The sequence below is a fragment of the Pterocles gutturalis genome, unplaced genomic scaffold (genome assembly GCF_000699245.1).
Source record: "Pterocles gutturalis isolate BGI_N339 unplaced genomic scaffold, ASM69924v1 scaffold4887, whole genome shotgun sequence".
NCBI lineage: Eukaryota > Metazoa > Chordata > Aves > Pterocliformes > Pteroclidae > Pterocles > Pterocles gutturalis.
In genome coordinates this window covers 87,046-101,763 of record NW_010110050.1, presented here as the reverse complement: position 1 = coordinate 101,763, position 14,718 = coordinate 87,046, and the positions used below count along the sequence as shown (strand labels likewise).

At 39.6% G+C, this 14,718-nt stretch overlaps 1 protein-coding gene across 1 annotated transcript in view; it reads left to right on the top strand.

The window, feature by feature from the left end:
- Window positions 1–14,718, top strand: part of MED13L (mediator complex subunit 13-like) — a gene marked incomplete at its 5' end in the record, with an annotated part of 94,175 nt that overhangs the window by 56,273 nt on the left and 23,184 nt on the right. The window contains 8 exons of the mRNA XM_010073178.1: window positions 41–263; window positions 1,227–1,332; window positions 1,735–1,859; window positions 3,015–3,114; window positions 6,602–6,822; window positions 10,088–10,293; window positions 12,643–13,589; window positions 14,259–14,438. Of these exons, the coding sequence (XP_010071480.1) occupies window positions 41–263; window positions 1,227–1,332; window positions 1,735–1,859; window positions 3,015–3,114; window positions 6,602–6,822; window positions 10,088–10,293; window positions 12,643–13,589; window positions 14,259–14,438 (2,108 nt within the window). The remainder of the gene's footprint in view (window positions 1–40; window positions 264–1,226; window positions 1,333–1,734; window positions 1,860–3,014; window positions 3,115–6,601; window positions 6,823–10,087; window positions 10,294–12,642; window positions 13,590–14,258; window positions 14,439–14,718) is intronic.

Below are 14,718 nucleotides of genomic sequence, written 5' to 3'. Positions count from 1 at the left end.
TGGTTTCATGGTGGCTTTGCTTGTTTATTTTTACTTTCAGGCTCTTAGCACAACCTAATAAACGGTTTAAAATGTTGGGAGAGCGGAAGTCGGTGCAGACACTGAACTATCTTGACCCCTTGCCTCTCATACAACAACCTGGAGAAGGCTTGGGAGACGCTAGTGATCCTTACACTTTTGAAGACGGCGATATAAAGTACAGCTTCACTGGCAATAAAAAATGCAAACTTGGGGCTGAGAAAGATCCTCTGAAAAAGAATAAGGTAACATGTAAATCCAGAATCTTTACTGTTAATGTTCTTATTGGATTTATAGGACTGTAGCACAGTATTTGCTCTGCAGCTCTCAGGAGGACACGAGCCTGTTCTGCAGATCGTGTATTTCTTCCCCACCCCTGCTCACAGGAAGAAACTTTATTTCACGATGGTATTTTTGAACTGGTATTTGCTGGCATCCCTCTGAACCTGTTTGTATATGAAAACACTGCCGTTGAGGGAACAGTTCCTGTTTATATATATTCAGCTTAACTAGGAGCAGGTTCCAGATTTAAGCCAAGAAACAAAATATTTTGAGCTTTATATCCACTTGTAGAGATGAAAGAATTTGCTGGGCTTTTTTTTTTTTTCTTGATTCAGCTTGACATGTCGCCTCACTGCAAAGCTCAGATCTCTCCAGCCCCCGTTTCCTTCCCTTGGGAAAAATTAGTGTACCCTCTGCTGAGAGGCTTTGTGGCAGTATATTGTTTTGAACATTTCCCTAGAGGTGTTCTTCCATACGTGAAAGAAAACAATCTGATCACCATTCTTTGGTCATCGCCTGCCCTGTGCATGATGCTTCTGATGAATCTGATCCATGGTGGAGCTGTTTCATTGTCTGGTTACTCACTCATTTGGTCTTGTGCTTAAAATTCTAGAGGAAGTGTTTTCTGGAGAAACCGAGGTGGTTAATTATCTGTACTGACTATCAAAATTCACTGATGTATATGGAATCCTTTGGAAGTCATACACAATGTTACTTCATGTTTTTCCTGATACTGGCAACTGTGTTCTTTTCCCTTCTTTTTTTTTCTTTTTTTTTTTTTTTTTGTTTTTTTGTTTTGTTTTGTTTTGTTTTGTTTCTCAGAGCTTTAAATCCAGAGCCCTGGGTTTGGCTTGACATAGAAAAACAGTTGTTCTTACATACCTTATATTAATATCCACTAAAACCTCTTGGATTTTTTTGTATAGTCAGAAGATGGAATTGGTCCCAAGGAAATCCCCACAACGGGTCATTCTACACCACTTCCTGATGGAAAAGATGCCATGTCTATTTTCAGTTCTGCTTCTAAGACTGGTGAGTAAAAAGCGCTTTAATTCACTCTGCAAAGTAAAAATACTCAAAGCTATGCAATAAAATCTGAAAGGAAAAATCACAGTCTGAACATTTTACTGTAACATGAGAGCTACAGACAGCTCCTGAGAGGGAAAAAACTTGATTCTGCTTGTCCTTTTTATAAAAACTTTTATTTTAGTATTAAAGTTGAGCAGTAGCTTCCTTCATTTTTTCCCATTCGACCTTCAGTGCTTGCTTGGAGCTTGACTGCAAGGCTCTTTCTAGCCTACATCATAGAAAAGGGGCCTCGGTGATTCTCACTTGTCCCCTCTTTAGAGTGAGAAGTAAACTTGAAAAAAGGTGATTTTGTGTTGCTTAACTTTGCTCCCATTTTTCCTGTGTTTTTCCCTTTCTCTTTGACAGATACCCGGCAAGACAATGCTGCAGGGCGAGTAGGCTCTGGTAGCCTCACACAGGTGACGGATCTGGCTCCATCGCTTCACGATCTAGATAATATCTTTGATAATTCAGATGAAGATGAGCTTGGTGTAAGTCTTTATAGGACTGAGTGTTCAGTGACTGAGTCATTGCATAGACAGGCTATAGAGTACTTCCAGAGGTAAAGCAGTGTAGGCGCTTTATAAATGCGTTACATCCGGGTTTGTGTCCTGAGCTTTTGTCAGTATTTGGTGTGTGCTTGAAAAAGATCCTAGCTTTAGAAAGGGTTTGGAAAAGATCCTAGTTTCATTAACTGGTGATTTGTTCTTTTACCTTGTCTGAGAAGCTGCCTGAAGAAAAATAAATTAAACCTTATTAGATTTCAGTAATTCTCTGAAGCATGTTTCTTTCTATTCCTACAAGCAGTTTATTACAGTGCAAAGAGGAATAGTTGCTGAATATTAGGAAATACAAAAGGAAAAGCAGATTTACATCAGTTACCAGGAAAAAAAAATCAAGACATATGGAAAGACAACGATTTGAATAATTTCTATTTTTAAACTTAATCTAATACCACCATAATGATACCGGAGGTGATCCTAAACCGACTGATAGTAGATAGTAGCATTTAAAAGTCTAATGTCTGGTTCTTGGCAGTACTTTTCGAGTACACCGATGTATTTACCACTTCTCCCTGTTCTGTGGTTCCACGCAAACTGTACTTAAGATGTCGCAGTTAATATGCAAATCTATTGGAGAACTGTTCTGTCCAAATAAAAAACTACCTTTTGCTGTGAAGTTGGCCTGGACAGACCTAATGTTCTTCCTGTGTTAGAACTCACAAGTGCTGAGCTGTCCTCTGTGGTAGTGTGTTTATGGCATTCTTGCTCTCAGTGTTGTACTGTCATTGTTATCTTAGCGGAGTCCAAACACAGAACCAAGTACAGCAGTCGCATTCATTTCAAGCTCAGTGTTCATGATAACACTTTTAATATAATTAGTGTGTATATAGATACATATGCTGCATATGTATCTGTAGATGGGGGGTGTATAGACAGGCAGATATTTCAGAGATTTTGTTTTGTTTCAGTGTTGAAAGAGAGGAAAAAGAAATCTAGACTCCTTGGGGAGGAGATGGGAGAACAGAAAAGTACACTTCATTTCTTGGGAAATCTCATTCAGAGAGTTTTCAGAATTTTTAATAGTGTATGAATTCTACTATTATGTTTATTTTTTAATATGGTATGTAATTATTCTGTTTTTAGGCTGTATCACCAGCTCTCCGGTCATCAAAAATGCCCACAGTAGGGTCTGAGGAGCGCCCTGTAGGGAAGGACGGTAGAACAGCAGTACCGTACCCACCAAGTGAGTAGCAACAACTGATCACTGCTTTGTTGACAGCTAAAATCTCCTTGTAGCTACCATATTGCCTTTTTGTAGGGGGCTTATAATGTCGTTTTTACCATATTAAGAGGCAGTGTGCTTATTTTGTTCCAGAATTACCAGATGCCAATATTAAAAGAGGATAAGTAGATTTTAATGAAAACAGTGGATGGTAATATAGACATATACTTTCAATGTGCCTACTGAGATTTGAGATGCTTTCTTTTGACATTAGTGTCTTAGATTGGAAGTATGGGAGGGATTTGTTATAAATCTTCGTTTAGAACCTATCCTCTCTATTCTCAATTCAGTATTTCATCTCAGTCATTTACACCATTACCATATCCCTCTTTAAGTATAAATCATTCTTCTTTTTAAGGGATACAAAGAATTTAAAGCTGTGACTTAGATTGGCCATTGTGGTGCAACCTGTCTTGGAAGAAAATTGCATTCAGCATTCGGCAAACTCAGACTAAAATCCCCTTCAGGGTTTAATCTAGATGTGGAAGTGCATGATTAAAATAGAAGTAGGTTCTACCTGCAGACACATTGTAGACTTCCTACAGCTGGTTCTGGAAAAGTGATGCTTCTGCAGGCACTGCACACGTACAAGGAGGGCTATAGGAGTGCAGGAAACTTAGAAATTAAATGGAGTATGCTGAAAATGTATGAAACGCAGATTAAAACAATGGGGCTTTTTGTAAGGACTGTGCCAACAGCTGTTGGGTATGGTAACTTGTGCTCCCTAAGGCACGTGTACTTCCATGTATTTCTTGCACCTGAAGGGAGGTTGTAGCGAGGTGGGTGTCGGGTTTAGATTGGATATTAGGAAAAAATTCTTCACTGAAAATATTATCAAGCCCTGGAACAGGCTGCCCAGGGCAGTGGTTGAGTCACCGTCCCTGGGTGTATTTAAAAGACGTGTAGATGTGGCGCTCGGGGACATGGTTTTAGTGGTGGACTTGGCAGCGTCAGGTTTACAGTTGGACTTGACGATCTTAAGGTCTTTTCCAACCTAAATGATCTATAATTCTGTGCATATAGGTGGCGTTTCTCTTGAGATGAAAGAGAAATGTGTATATGTATGTGTGAGAGGAGATGATGAGACTTTTTGGTGTCATACTAACCAATCAAATTATGGATTACAAATTACTTAGTGGTGAGGAGGAAGAATGTTTGATTTTTGTGGCCACTATAAGCAGAAATCAAATCTCTCTGCAAATCATTCTTTAATGCCTTCTCATTAACTTTAGCTGGTAATAAGAACAAATTGAGGAGAAGAGAAAAAACAGTCTGAAGGAGATGAGTCAGAGTTTTATGGACCCATAAAGTCTGTGCTGATTTACTCAAATGTAGAAGTCTGAAGTATACAGAGATTGGATTTTGACAGGTTTAGTTGATCCATAGCTTTTTAAAATATGCAAAGCTTTTTCAAGCATGACACACATGAAAATGAATAATGATAGTTAGCCTGTTGCTGTAGTGTTGGGGGATTTTTTGTAATTAAACTTTTTTTATGAATCTGCACTGCAGAATTTTGCTAAGTGGAGTGAGGTTGAGTGTGAGCAAATGACATACTACAGGGCTGTATGAAATGAGTTAAATAGGTACACTGCACTTTGTTTTGTAGCTGTCCCCTTGACACCAGCTGTCAAAGCATAACAGTGTCTGCAGGGAACTGAAATGCCTTGTACATCATAATAAAATCCCACTGGCCACATTTCATTTTAACCTTCCTTCCTGTCCCCCTTTCTCCAGTTTCTAAAGCACGCTTCTCTTTGTTGAAAAAGAGGCAGTAGCTAATCCAGCTGGCATCCTGAGGATCGTATTTCATGGTAGCATTGGGTGGAAAATCGTTTTTTCTATAGTTTTTTCTACTGAACCTGTTTTCAACATTAATTTATCCTGTATTGGGACAAGACTAAGGTCTTTTAATTTCAAAGACTGAGGAAAACAAAACAAAACCAAAACCTGAGTGGAAATAATTCATAGCCCATTATTTTCTCTACTACTTCAGGTTGGGAAAGACTGGGTTCAGCTTTGACTGTTATTACCAACAGAACTCCATTTTGACAGGTTTCACCTGTTTGAGTTGTTTCACTTTGTCTAAAGAATTAAATAGACTGCCTGTCTCATCTTTGTGCACAAAAGAACAAAATCCAGGTTTTGGCTCTGTTAAGGCAGAGTGGAGACACATCTTGAGGTTGCAGCATTCTGCAAAAATGTACTGTTGGTGTATGTATTCATATACTATATATAATTTTAATTCCATCACTTATTTCTGTCTTTTTCAAATAGTTTTTGACAGTAGTACTTTGTTTCACCGGTTTGGATTTCTGCAACAGAGTCACCAGTCAGAAATCCATCTGCATTTATATAGGAATTTTCCATAACGTTTAGGCTGCAAAAGTTATTGAATACAAGTATGTCCTTGTGTCCTGTCAGCTTGTGTTGGATGCATGCATAGGAATGGAATTGGGCACTTAGTCTGTCAGAAAATGTGTTTAAGAAGAGACATATATGGGAATTTACCTTTCTTTAATTTGAGGATTTTAACAGTGAATTCACCAAAGTGATGGTTATGTCCAGAGAGTATCTGTCCTAATTCAAGTCAGGAAAAGACAGCATGTATTCTGAATTTTAAGGAAAATAAATATGGAAGCTGGTAGCTGGAAGGAAAAAGAAGGGAGCTGAGGAGAAAACATGAGACTTTATTCTAATTTTTGTTTGATTGCATTACACTTTTTATAAAGCGTTTCTGTTGGGATTTTGTGTTTGCTTTGCTTAAAAAGAAAAATATAAGACGGATGATTACATTACATGCATTTCCTGAGAAGTAATTCAGAGGTTTTCCTGGCTTAATGTCTGTGATGCAAAATTACAGTTTTGTGGCTTCCTCTGACACTTGTCCCTTTTGGATGCCTGGCAGTCTGATTCCTAAGCAAAATTGCCTGTGTTTGTGTTAGCAACAGTAGCCTGTCTTCTGTTCAGGAATTATGTCGTTGTGGACCAAATGAGACTACAATGACTGTATGTCAGTGGAAAAAATGCAGCTAAATATACACTAATTACAAGAGGCTCCCATTTTAGGGCTTGGTATCAGCTCTAAAAAGGGAAGAAACTACTCTGTATCTCCTTAGTAACAGTTGCTGGGGTGAACCCTGCATTAATGTCAATTACTCTCTTCTATGATGAAATATTTTTTTGATGCTTTTAAAATTGTACATAGAATGCGTGTATCTACCAGTTTGTTGTTTCTGCTGAACAAGAAGCTTGCAGAGTATTCCCAGGACTTACCTGTTTGTCTAGATTTATACTGGTGTCAGAACTCCAGTAAGTCTGTAGAATCTTTGCTCGGTTTTAACTGATGAAATAAGAGCTGGTGTTGAGTCAGTCTCTTCTGGTTTATTGGATTTCCTTGGGATTTTGTGTTGTGATGATTAACAGTGCATTATTTCATCATATTTAGCTGTGGCAGATCTCCAAAGGATGTTCCCAACACCACCTTCTTTAGAACAACACCCTGCCTTCTCCCCAGTAATGAGTTACAAAGATGGAATAAGTTCAGAGACTGTGACGACCTTGGGAATGATGGAAAGCCCTATGGTCAACATGGTTCCAGCACAGCTTGTGGAGTTTAAAATGGAGGTGGAAGATGGATTAGGTAGCCCTAAACCTGAAGAAATTAAGGTAACATGCCAAAGATGTGGTGTTTTTATCATCTCATGTATGTTTTGATTTTTATAAAGAAGTCATGTGTAGTGTGTGTAGCAGACTACTGTAACAAATGTGAACTGGGTCCATATAACGTATGTATCAGTCTTTAGTTGCAAAAAAAGTTCTTCTCTAGTAAAAGAGCTTTTTAATTGTTTCCCTGATTTTAACTATAGGTATTTTTCTTCTCGTAATTTTATGTTTGTAATGTTTTTGTGAGTTGTCAGGAAACAAGTGATATTGTATGTGAAATGAGCCTTATGCCTAACGGAAAGAATGTACGTATATGAAAGAACATCATACTTGTGACTAAGTAGCTGTTAAATGATTGATTTCTTCAGATAATTTTTCTGTAGCACCTTTTACGTATAGCCCCTCTTGCTGCCAGTCTTGGGGGCTGCAGCTGGGATAAAGTCATGCATGTAGAAAGGCTGCCTTTTTCTCTCTGAAATGTTGCCTTTTTTGGTTAGGGTTGAAAATCTCTGAGAAAGCCCAGGGGTTGAACTTGCTCTGTTTCTTCTTCAGCTGATGTTACTTCACAAGTTTTAAGGCCAGATGGGACCATTCTTATCTGACTTTCTGTATAACACAGGTCAGGTAATGTCACATAGTTACTCCTCTATTGAGTCCTATAGTGTATCTGAGTAAAGAACTATTTTTAAATGGGGACTCTGCTGCTGGGTACTAGTACTCACCTCCCCGACTTTACATCTCAAGATGTATCCATTTTTCCATAGCATCACATACAAGGACTTAACATAAGCACCTAGTGTACATTGATTTGTATTTCATTGTTCCATCTCTAGCGCAGGTTAAGAGGTAGGATAAAATCATTCTGCTGCTTGTGTGTATTCTGCATTACTTAAATTTTTGGGCCAATTTTTTTCACTTTTGTCAGAAGTTATTGTTACCATATTTCCATGCATATAGCCTGAGGTTTTTTTTATTTAAAAATGCACATTTCCTTGTAGAAATACACATCACCTTGTTCTGCAGCAAGCTCATTTGTGTGCAGGTAATGAAAAGGAAGATGCACGCTTCCTGGTAGTCCCCGACCCTTGATTTTATAGCCTAATTCTTCTCCTTCAGGCCCACCCTGTCCTTAATCTGCCACAGCCTGTTCTTTCGGTGTCAGCAGCCATTTCTTTCCCCAACACCACCCCCTTCTCTCTCATTTTGTGTTCCTATGAACATTGGAATTAACTGAAGGCTTATTTTTAAGCATCTGCATTGCTGAGAGCTGTACACGGAAAGATACAGCACGTGTGGTTGCACAGACAAGAAGTGGCTGTATATCAATACGAGAACACTGATATATAAATTTATCTTAGTATAAATGATTTAGTCAGCTATGAACTAGTAAATTTTCCTGGATGGCAGTAATTGTATACCTTGGGCAGATGGAAAGTAAAGCACAGGCAAGCCACAGGGTGATTTTGTCCGTAAGAGCACTCAGTTTTGTCCCTGGAGAGGAGGAGGTCCCTGTCTCTGGGAGGAAGTAAGGCGGCTCGTTGCGTTCAGGGTTTCTGTCTCCATGTTCTGATGAAGTGTGTCTGGTCTGAACCAGGAGTTACCAGCTCACGGGGCTGCACGTTAAGCTGACACCTGTGGACAGGCTGAGCTGGTAGAGAGTTTGACAGAGAATTCTGTAGAGCAAGAGAGACTTTGCACGTGTCAGAGAATCACAGAATGTTAAGAGATTGGAAGGGACTGACCACCCCCCTTCTGATACACCCCAGGATGCCATTGGCCTTCCTGGCCACGAGGGTCAGGTGTCAGGGAGTTAGTTGTCAGTGTTCCCCTCGTGAAGACAGTTAACTGCGTAGAGAACCGGGCATATCTAGCAAGTCTGCTTTGTTATTGCAAGATCTCTTCTTCCTTATGTCCTGACTTCATCACTGGAAGGCGTGATGAGAAGAGGCATCTTCTTAGAGGCTTTACTGAAGTGCAGCTGGCCATTTGCCTTGTACAGTTTGTGCATCTACAAATTTTTTTACCATTGTAGAAGTTTGGAATAAGTTTTTTATAGGGTTTGTAGGACTTTGCCTTTCCATGGACCTTGCTGGTTTTTTTCTTCTGTTTGTGCAGTGAACTGTTTGCTTCAGACTAGGGTAATTTGGGCCTGGAAAGAAAATCTGTATTGGCATTTGTTGAGCTGAAAGTGTTTGAGTGGGAACAGATTTTAGGGCGTCATTGATACTGCAGATATTTTAATCTCCCTCACAACCACTTTAGGAGTATTAAAATACATATTTCAGTTCTGCCTGATAACATTTCCAACAGCACAGTTTACTTGCTTTTAAGTGTGTCACACCTGCTCATACACACCAGTGGGGAAACAAGCACTAAACCCATCGCTAATCATCCTGAGAACATGTAAGTAGATTTCTTGTGCTGAGTGTTCAGCAGCTGAAGATAGTAATCCACACATTCCTCATCTCTCAATGCTTTACAAGGCACAAGGGAAAAAATTGCAAAGATCTAATGAGTTGTTAAATACTGAAATTCTGAGAGAGACTACTGTTACTATTGTAATAATGATTTTTACTTTGCAGTAGTGCCTCAAAAGGACTAGCTCTTTTCTTCTGAAAGAAACTTGGAATAGCTCTAGAAACTCTGGCTGAAGTTCTTGTCATCATTCTCTGCAAACAAACATGACAGTCAATGAAAGTCCACTTTGTCTGGACTTCGTTTATATTTAATATTATGCTTACTAGAGTGTTTACATATTTATATTTAATACTTAGAATGTGTAAAGTGTCCGCTGGTATTACATGGATTATATTAATCCTCAACGTGGGGGTTATTCAGAGAGGCTGGCTTAAGGCACCTAAGGTTTCTTCACACTGTGACTTGGCCTCTCTCTTTATTGTTAGTATAAAATTCTTGCAAAGGTCAATCTTTTAAGTGCCTAAATTAGGTGCTTAAAGTTAGGTAATATGAAAATTTCATAGTACGCTACTCATTTTTCAGACATAACTTGTCTTAAATGAGTCTAATCTGATTGTGAAATCTACTGATACCGAAGTTGTGCAGCATCTCAGTGTAACAAGGAGCCTCAGCTGAGTTTCCTTGAAGGAACTGCTCTTGAATGTTTTGTAGAATGAACAAATGTACTTAATTTTGGAAAAAATGCAGTTGTGGAGGGTTCAAACAGTATAATAGGTTTTAATTAGAAATAAATAAATATAAAGAGTAAACTTACCATATTGTTGTAAACAATGTCACTTGGATGTTACAGGATTTTTCGTATGTGCACAAAGTTCCATCATTTCAACCTTTTGTGGGCTCCTCCGTATTTGCGCCACTGAAGATACTGCCAAGCCAGTGCCTCCTACCTCTGAAGATACCAGATGCCTGCGTTTTCAGGCCTTCTTGGGCTGTTCCTCCTAAAATTGAACAACTTCCTTTGCCACCTGCAGCCACTTTCATTAGAGATGGCTACAAGTAAGTGCAGTCTTGTAGGACGTTAGTTTGTCATGCCCATACCTAAACTGGCTCATGAATTAACATTTTTGCTTATATTAACAGTGCTTTACTACACAGCAGAACCGTAAGGTAACCTGCAAATGTATTTTAAACCTTCTGAATTTCATTGTTTCAGATCAAAAAAGTTCTGGTAGTAGGAACATGTGAATTAAAAACAACTTTGGGGAACCAGTGCTGTTACAGTATGTTTCCACTACACAGTGCTTTTAATGTGGCACTTGAATTAATTGCAATTTCTGATACAGGAAAATGCTGTAATACAACATAAAACACAAGTGTTAGGGAATAAAATGAATACACTTAACCTCTCGTGTGTCTGTCCCCCCATTTCAGCATCCAGTTTCCTAGCCTACAGTTCGGCTCCCCTCTTGTTTGTACTTGTGTATTCAGTCTGAGCTCCAGTCTGATATCCGCTCCTGACGACACCCGCTTGCCTTCTGAGGGCTCTTCAGATTTTGAGCAGGCCTGCAACAGCTCTCTTCTCTGTGCTCTCGTGTTAGCTCTGCTGAGTTCTTGTGATTTAACCTGAATGGCTCACATACAGAGCCGCTGATCAGGCAGATGCTGATCGCATGCATGCTATCCTTCCCGTTCTACATACTAAAATAAAAGACGCCAAGTCCCTCTTTGGTACGAGAGTGCTGTGACCTATAAGCAAAGACTGCTATTAAAATTAAAAGCTTGTATTCCTTACTCAGTTCTCAGAAACTAGCAAAGTTTATAGAGAAATTCTGAAAGCTGTCAAGAATTTGCACCATTAAATTCATAAAACCTCTTAAAAGCGTAACAGTACAAAGGTCTCCTGCTGCACTGCATTCATTTCTAGAGGAAGCAGCCTGTATCTTTAAATCAGTCTGTAAATTCTTTAAATCAGTCCTTTTCCAACTCCAAAGGATCCTTCTGTGTTCTCAAAAGAATTGCAAAAAAGAAATTGTAGACCCTTGATAGTGCCTAGGGAGCAATTTAATTCTCAGGTTTTTTCATAATAGTAACTGATTCACCGGGCCTGAGCTGGTTATTAATTTCAGGTATTTGTTGGGGAGAAAAACCCTTTCATTTTCAACATAATCCAATTAGAGTGAAGATTATTACTGCAGGCTTCCGACAGAGTGGTGATTGCCAATCAAGGTTTCTAGGTCACCTTTTCCTATTAGTCTGAGGCGTTCAGTATGCTTCAGATTCAGAAGTCCTTCAAATCTTTGGTTTTTCAGGTTTGTTTTTTTTTTTTTCCTCTGTTGCTTTGAGTTGGACATACATCAGTTCAAGGTAATAAAATGTTTGTAAGGAATAAGCTCTTCACTATATTCCTTTTCATGTCACTAATGATCTGTGAGTATTAAAATAGTACAGCTTTTAAATAACACACAAAATACACCATAGGAACAAACAAACCCTGTCTCCCCTCCTTTATCAAGAGACGCATTGAGTTCTTATGCTTTTTCCTTGCTCTAAGATGTAATAAAACACATTGCAAGAAAAGTGAGCAACTTATTAGCGACTTGGAAAGAGAAATGTTAATTAAACATCTTATTCTTTTGATTGGCCCCATATTACCTGTTTCTTGGTACAAACTGTTCTTTGTTCACTTAAATTTAGCAAAAAATTACAGAAACAGAGGTAAAAACCAGTCATGACAGGAGATGACCCAAAACTATGATTCTTAGCTTTACTGGGCTAAGGAATGTGTCATATTGCGCTATAGACTATGTAATCCTAAATGAGGATTTGCATTTATACCATCTGAAATACTGTTACCAGTTTCATACACCATGAGGCAATATTGTGTCTGTGCGACATGTATGACTTATGGCAGCTATTTAAAGTGATAATTTCTAAAATAAAATCAGATTTCTATGCCTCTGAAATATTTTCTTAATTTTCGCTGATTTATATCTCTTTACAGATAAGTTGTGTTTAAAACAACTACAATTCTTTCTCTTTTCCCTAAAAGAGCTACAAATATTCTAAAATCTTAACTTGATAATTTCTCTAGAGATTCTTCTCAAGAGCATTTGAGTTTTAGGCCATGGGAATAATCTTTAAGAGGGTAAGTGCCCAAGATGGTACCTTTTTATTGCTGATAAGAAATAACGTGTTCACGACAAGAATTGCAATTGTAGTTGAGAGTCATGAGTAAAAGGTGATGAGCAGAATGTCCAAAGGCATTCTTTCTTTACTGCAATTACCATGAATCCTTTCAGTTTTCACCATCTCCTTGTATTTAAAAGTCAGTTTTGACAAAATCAATCTTCACAACCAACCAGTTTGTGATGGCACTTGACTCTGGTTTTCATATATTTCTTGTAGCAATGTGCCTAGTGTTGGGAGTTTGGCCGACCAAGACTATCTTCAGATGAACACTCCTCAGATGAGTACACCAGTGACGCTAAATAGCGCTGCTCCGGCCAGCAACAGCGGAGCAGGAGTTCTGCCGTCACCAGCAACTCCCCGCTTCTCTGTCCCTACACCCCGCACGCCCAGGACCCCAAGGACTCCTAGAGGTGGGGGTACTGCGAGCGGTCAAGGATCTGTAAAATATGACAGCACAGATCAAGGTTCACCTGCTTCTACCCCTTCCACAACACGACCGCTTAACTCTGTGGAGCCAGCCACTGTCCAGCCGATCCCGGAAGCCCACAGCCTGTACGTCACCTTGATTCTTTCAGACTCTGTGTTGAACATCTTCAAAGACCGTAACTTTGACAGTTGTTGTATATGTGCCTGCAATATGAATATTAAAGGTGCAGATGTCGGATTATACATCCCAGATTCATCTAACGAGGATCAGTACCGTTGCACCTGTGGCTTTAGCGCTATTATGAACCGCAAATTAGGTTACAACTCTGGGCTCTTCATTGAGGATGAGCTGGATATTTTTGGCAAGACCTCGGACATCGGCCAAGCTGCAGAAAGACGACTGATGATATGTCAAAGCAACTTGATCTCTCAGATGGGAGAGGGAGCTAGACGGACCCAGGAGCCTCCAATGAGCCTCCTCCTCCTGCTCCAGAATCAGCACACACAGCCGTTCACATCTCTGAGCTGCTTGGATTATATGTCCTCCAACAATCGTCAGACGCTCCCGTGTACGAACTGGAGTTACGACAGGCTGCAGGCAGACAGCAACGACTCCTGGATAGAATGCTTCAATGCCCTCGAGCAAGGCAGGCAGTACGTGGACAACCCCACTGGTGGAAAAGTCGATGAAGCCCTAGTGAGAAGTGCCACCGTACACTCTTGGCCTCACAGCAATGGTATGGGTCAGAACGGTTTCTTTTTTTCCTTTGAATATTTTGTGACCCCTATAAATTTGTTTGAGGTTTGCTAGTCCTGAACCACTTAATCTCTATGTGGGAAATGATATGTCTAAAAATATTCTAGAAATAAGGTAGATTTCTGAAAGCTTTATAAGTTACATCTAAAGTACCAACATTCCACCTGTCCTTAGACTTTGAGGTCTAAATTGTCAGAGTCTGTGGAAGTTCACAAACCTGAAGCAGAGATGGAAAACAAATTCAAGTATTGGGAGGAGGGCAGAATTATGGCCCCTTTTTTTGGAGAAGGGTATAAACACTCAGCAGAAAAGAAATGCTCTCTCTGTATTAAAGTATTACCAAGGAAAAAAAGAAGTTATTTTATAATCAAACATTACCTGTTCATATGCTGAAGATGCTCTGACTTCTTATGAACTGAGCTGGACAAGAGTAACATCAAAAGGTATGTGCAAAGGGCTGTGATGACAGCTTTATTTCAGCAGCGTTTTCATCAGGTATCACGTTAAATGTCATTAAGCTCATCAGAGTTGTACAAATTTTCTGAGCCTTGTGAAGAGCAATGCGAAGGAACCATAAACCAAAAAAGGTTGCTACTTAATTCTTCCTGTTGCTCACTGAAAATGATTGCTGCTCCTTTGTCGTTTGCAGTATTGGATATCAGCATGCTCTCCTCCCAGGACGTGGTGCGCATGCTGCTGTCGCTGCAGCCCTTTCTCCAGGACGCAATCCAGAAGAAACGGACAGGAAGGACCTGGGAGAACATCCAGCACGTGCAGGGACCACTCACCTGGCAGCAATTCCATAAGATGGCAGGGCGGGGAACCTACGGTACAGACACTGGGTTATATCCCAACAGTGAAAATGAAAGCATAGTTTTCTAGAAATGTGCATTTTCTTCTGGAAATATGTTAGAACAAGTGGGCTCTTCAGGTGGCTTTTTTGAGATGGGCTCTTCACAGAGCTTTAAAATGCCTTTAAAAGGCATTTGGAGTACAGGCCATGGTGGAGGCTTTACCCTTCCAGCCTGATGAATATTTGCAGAGTGCAGAAATGCTGGGTGAGGTCAAACTCCCTGTCTGAAGCTGTGTTTTGGCTTGTCCTGAAGCTG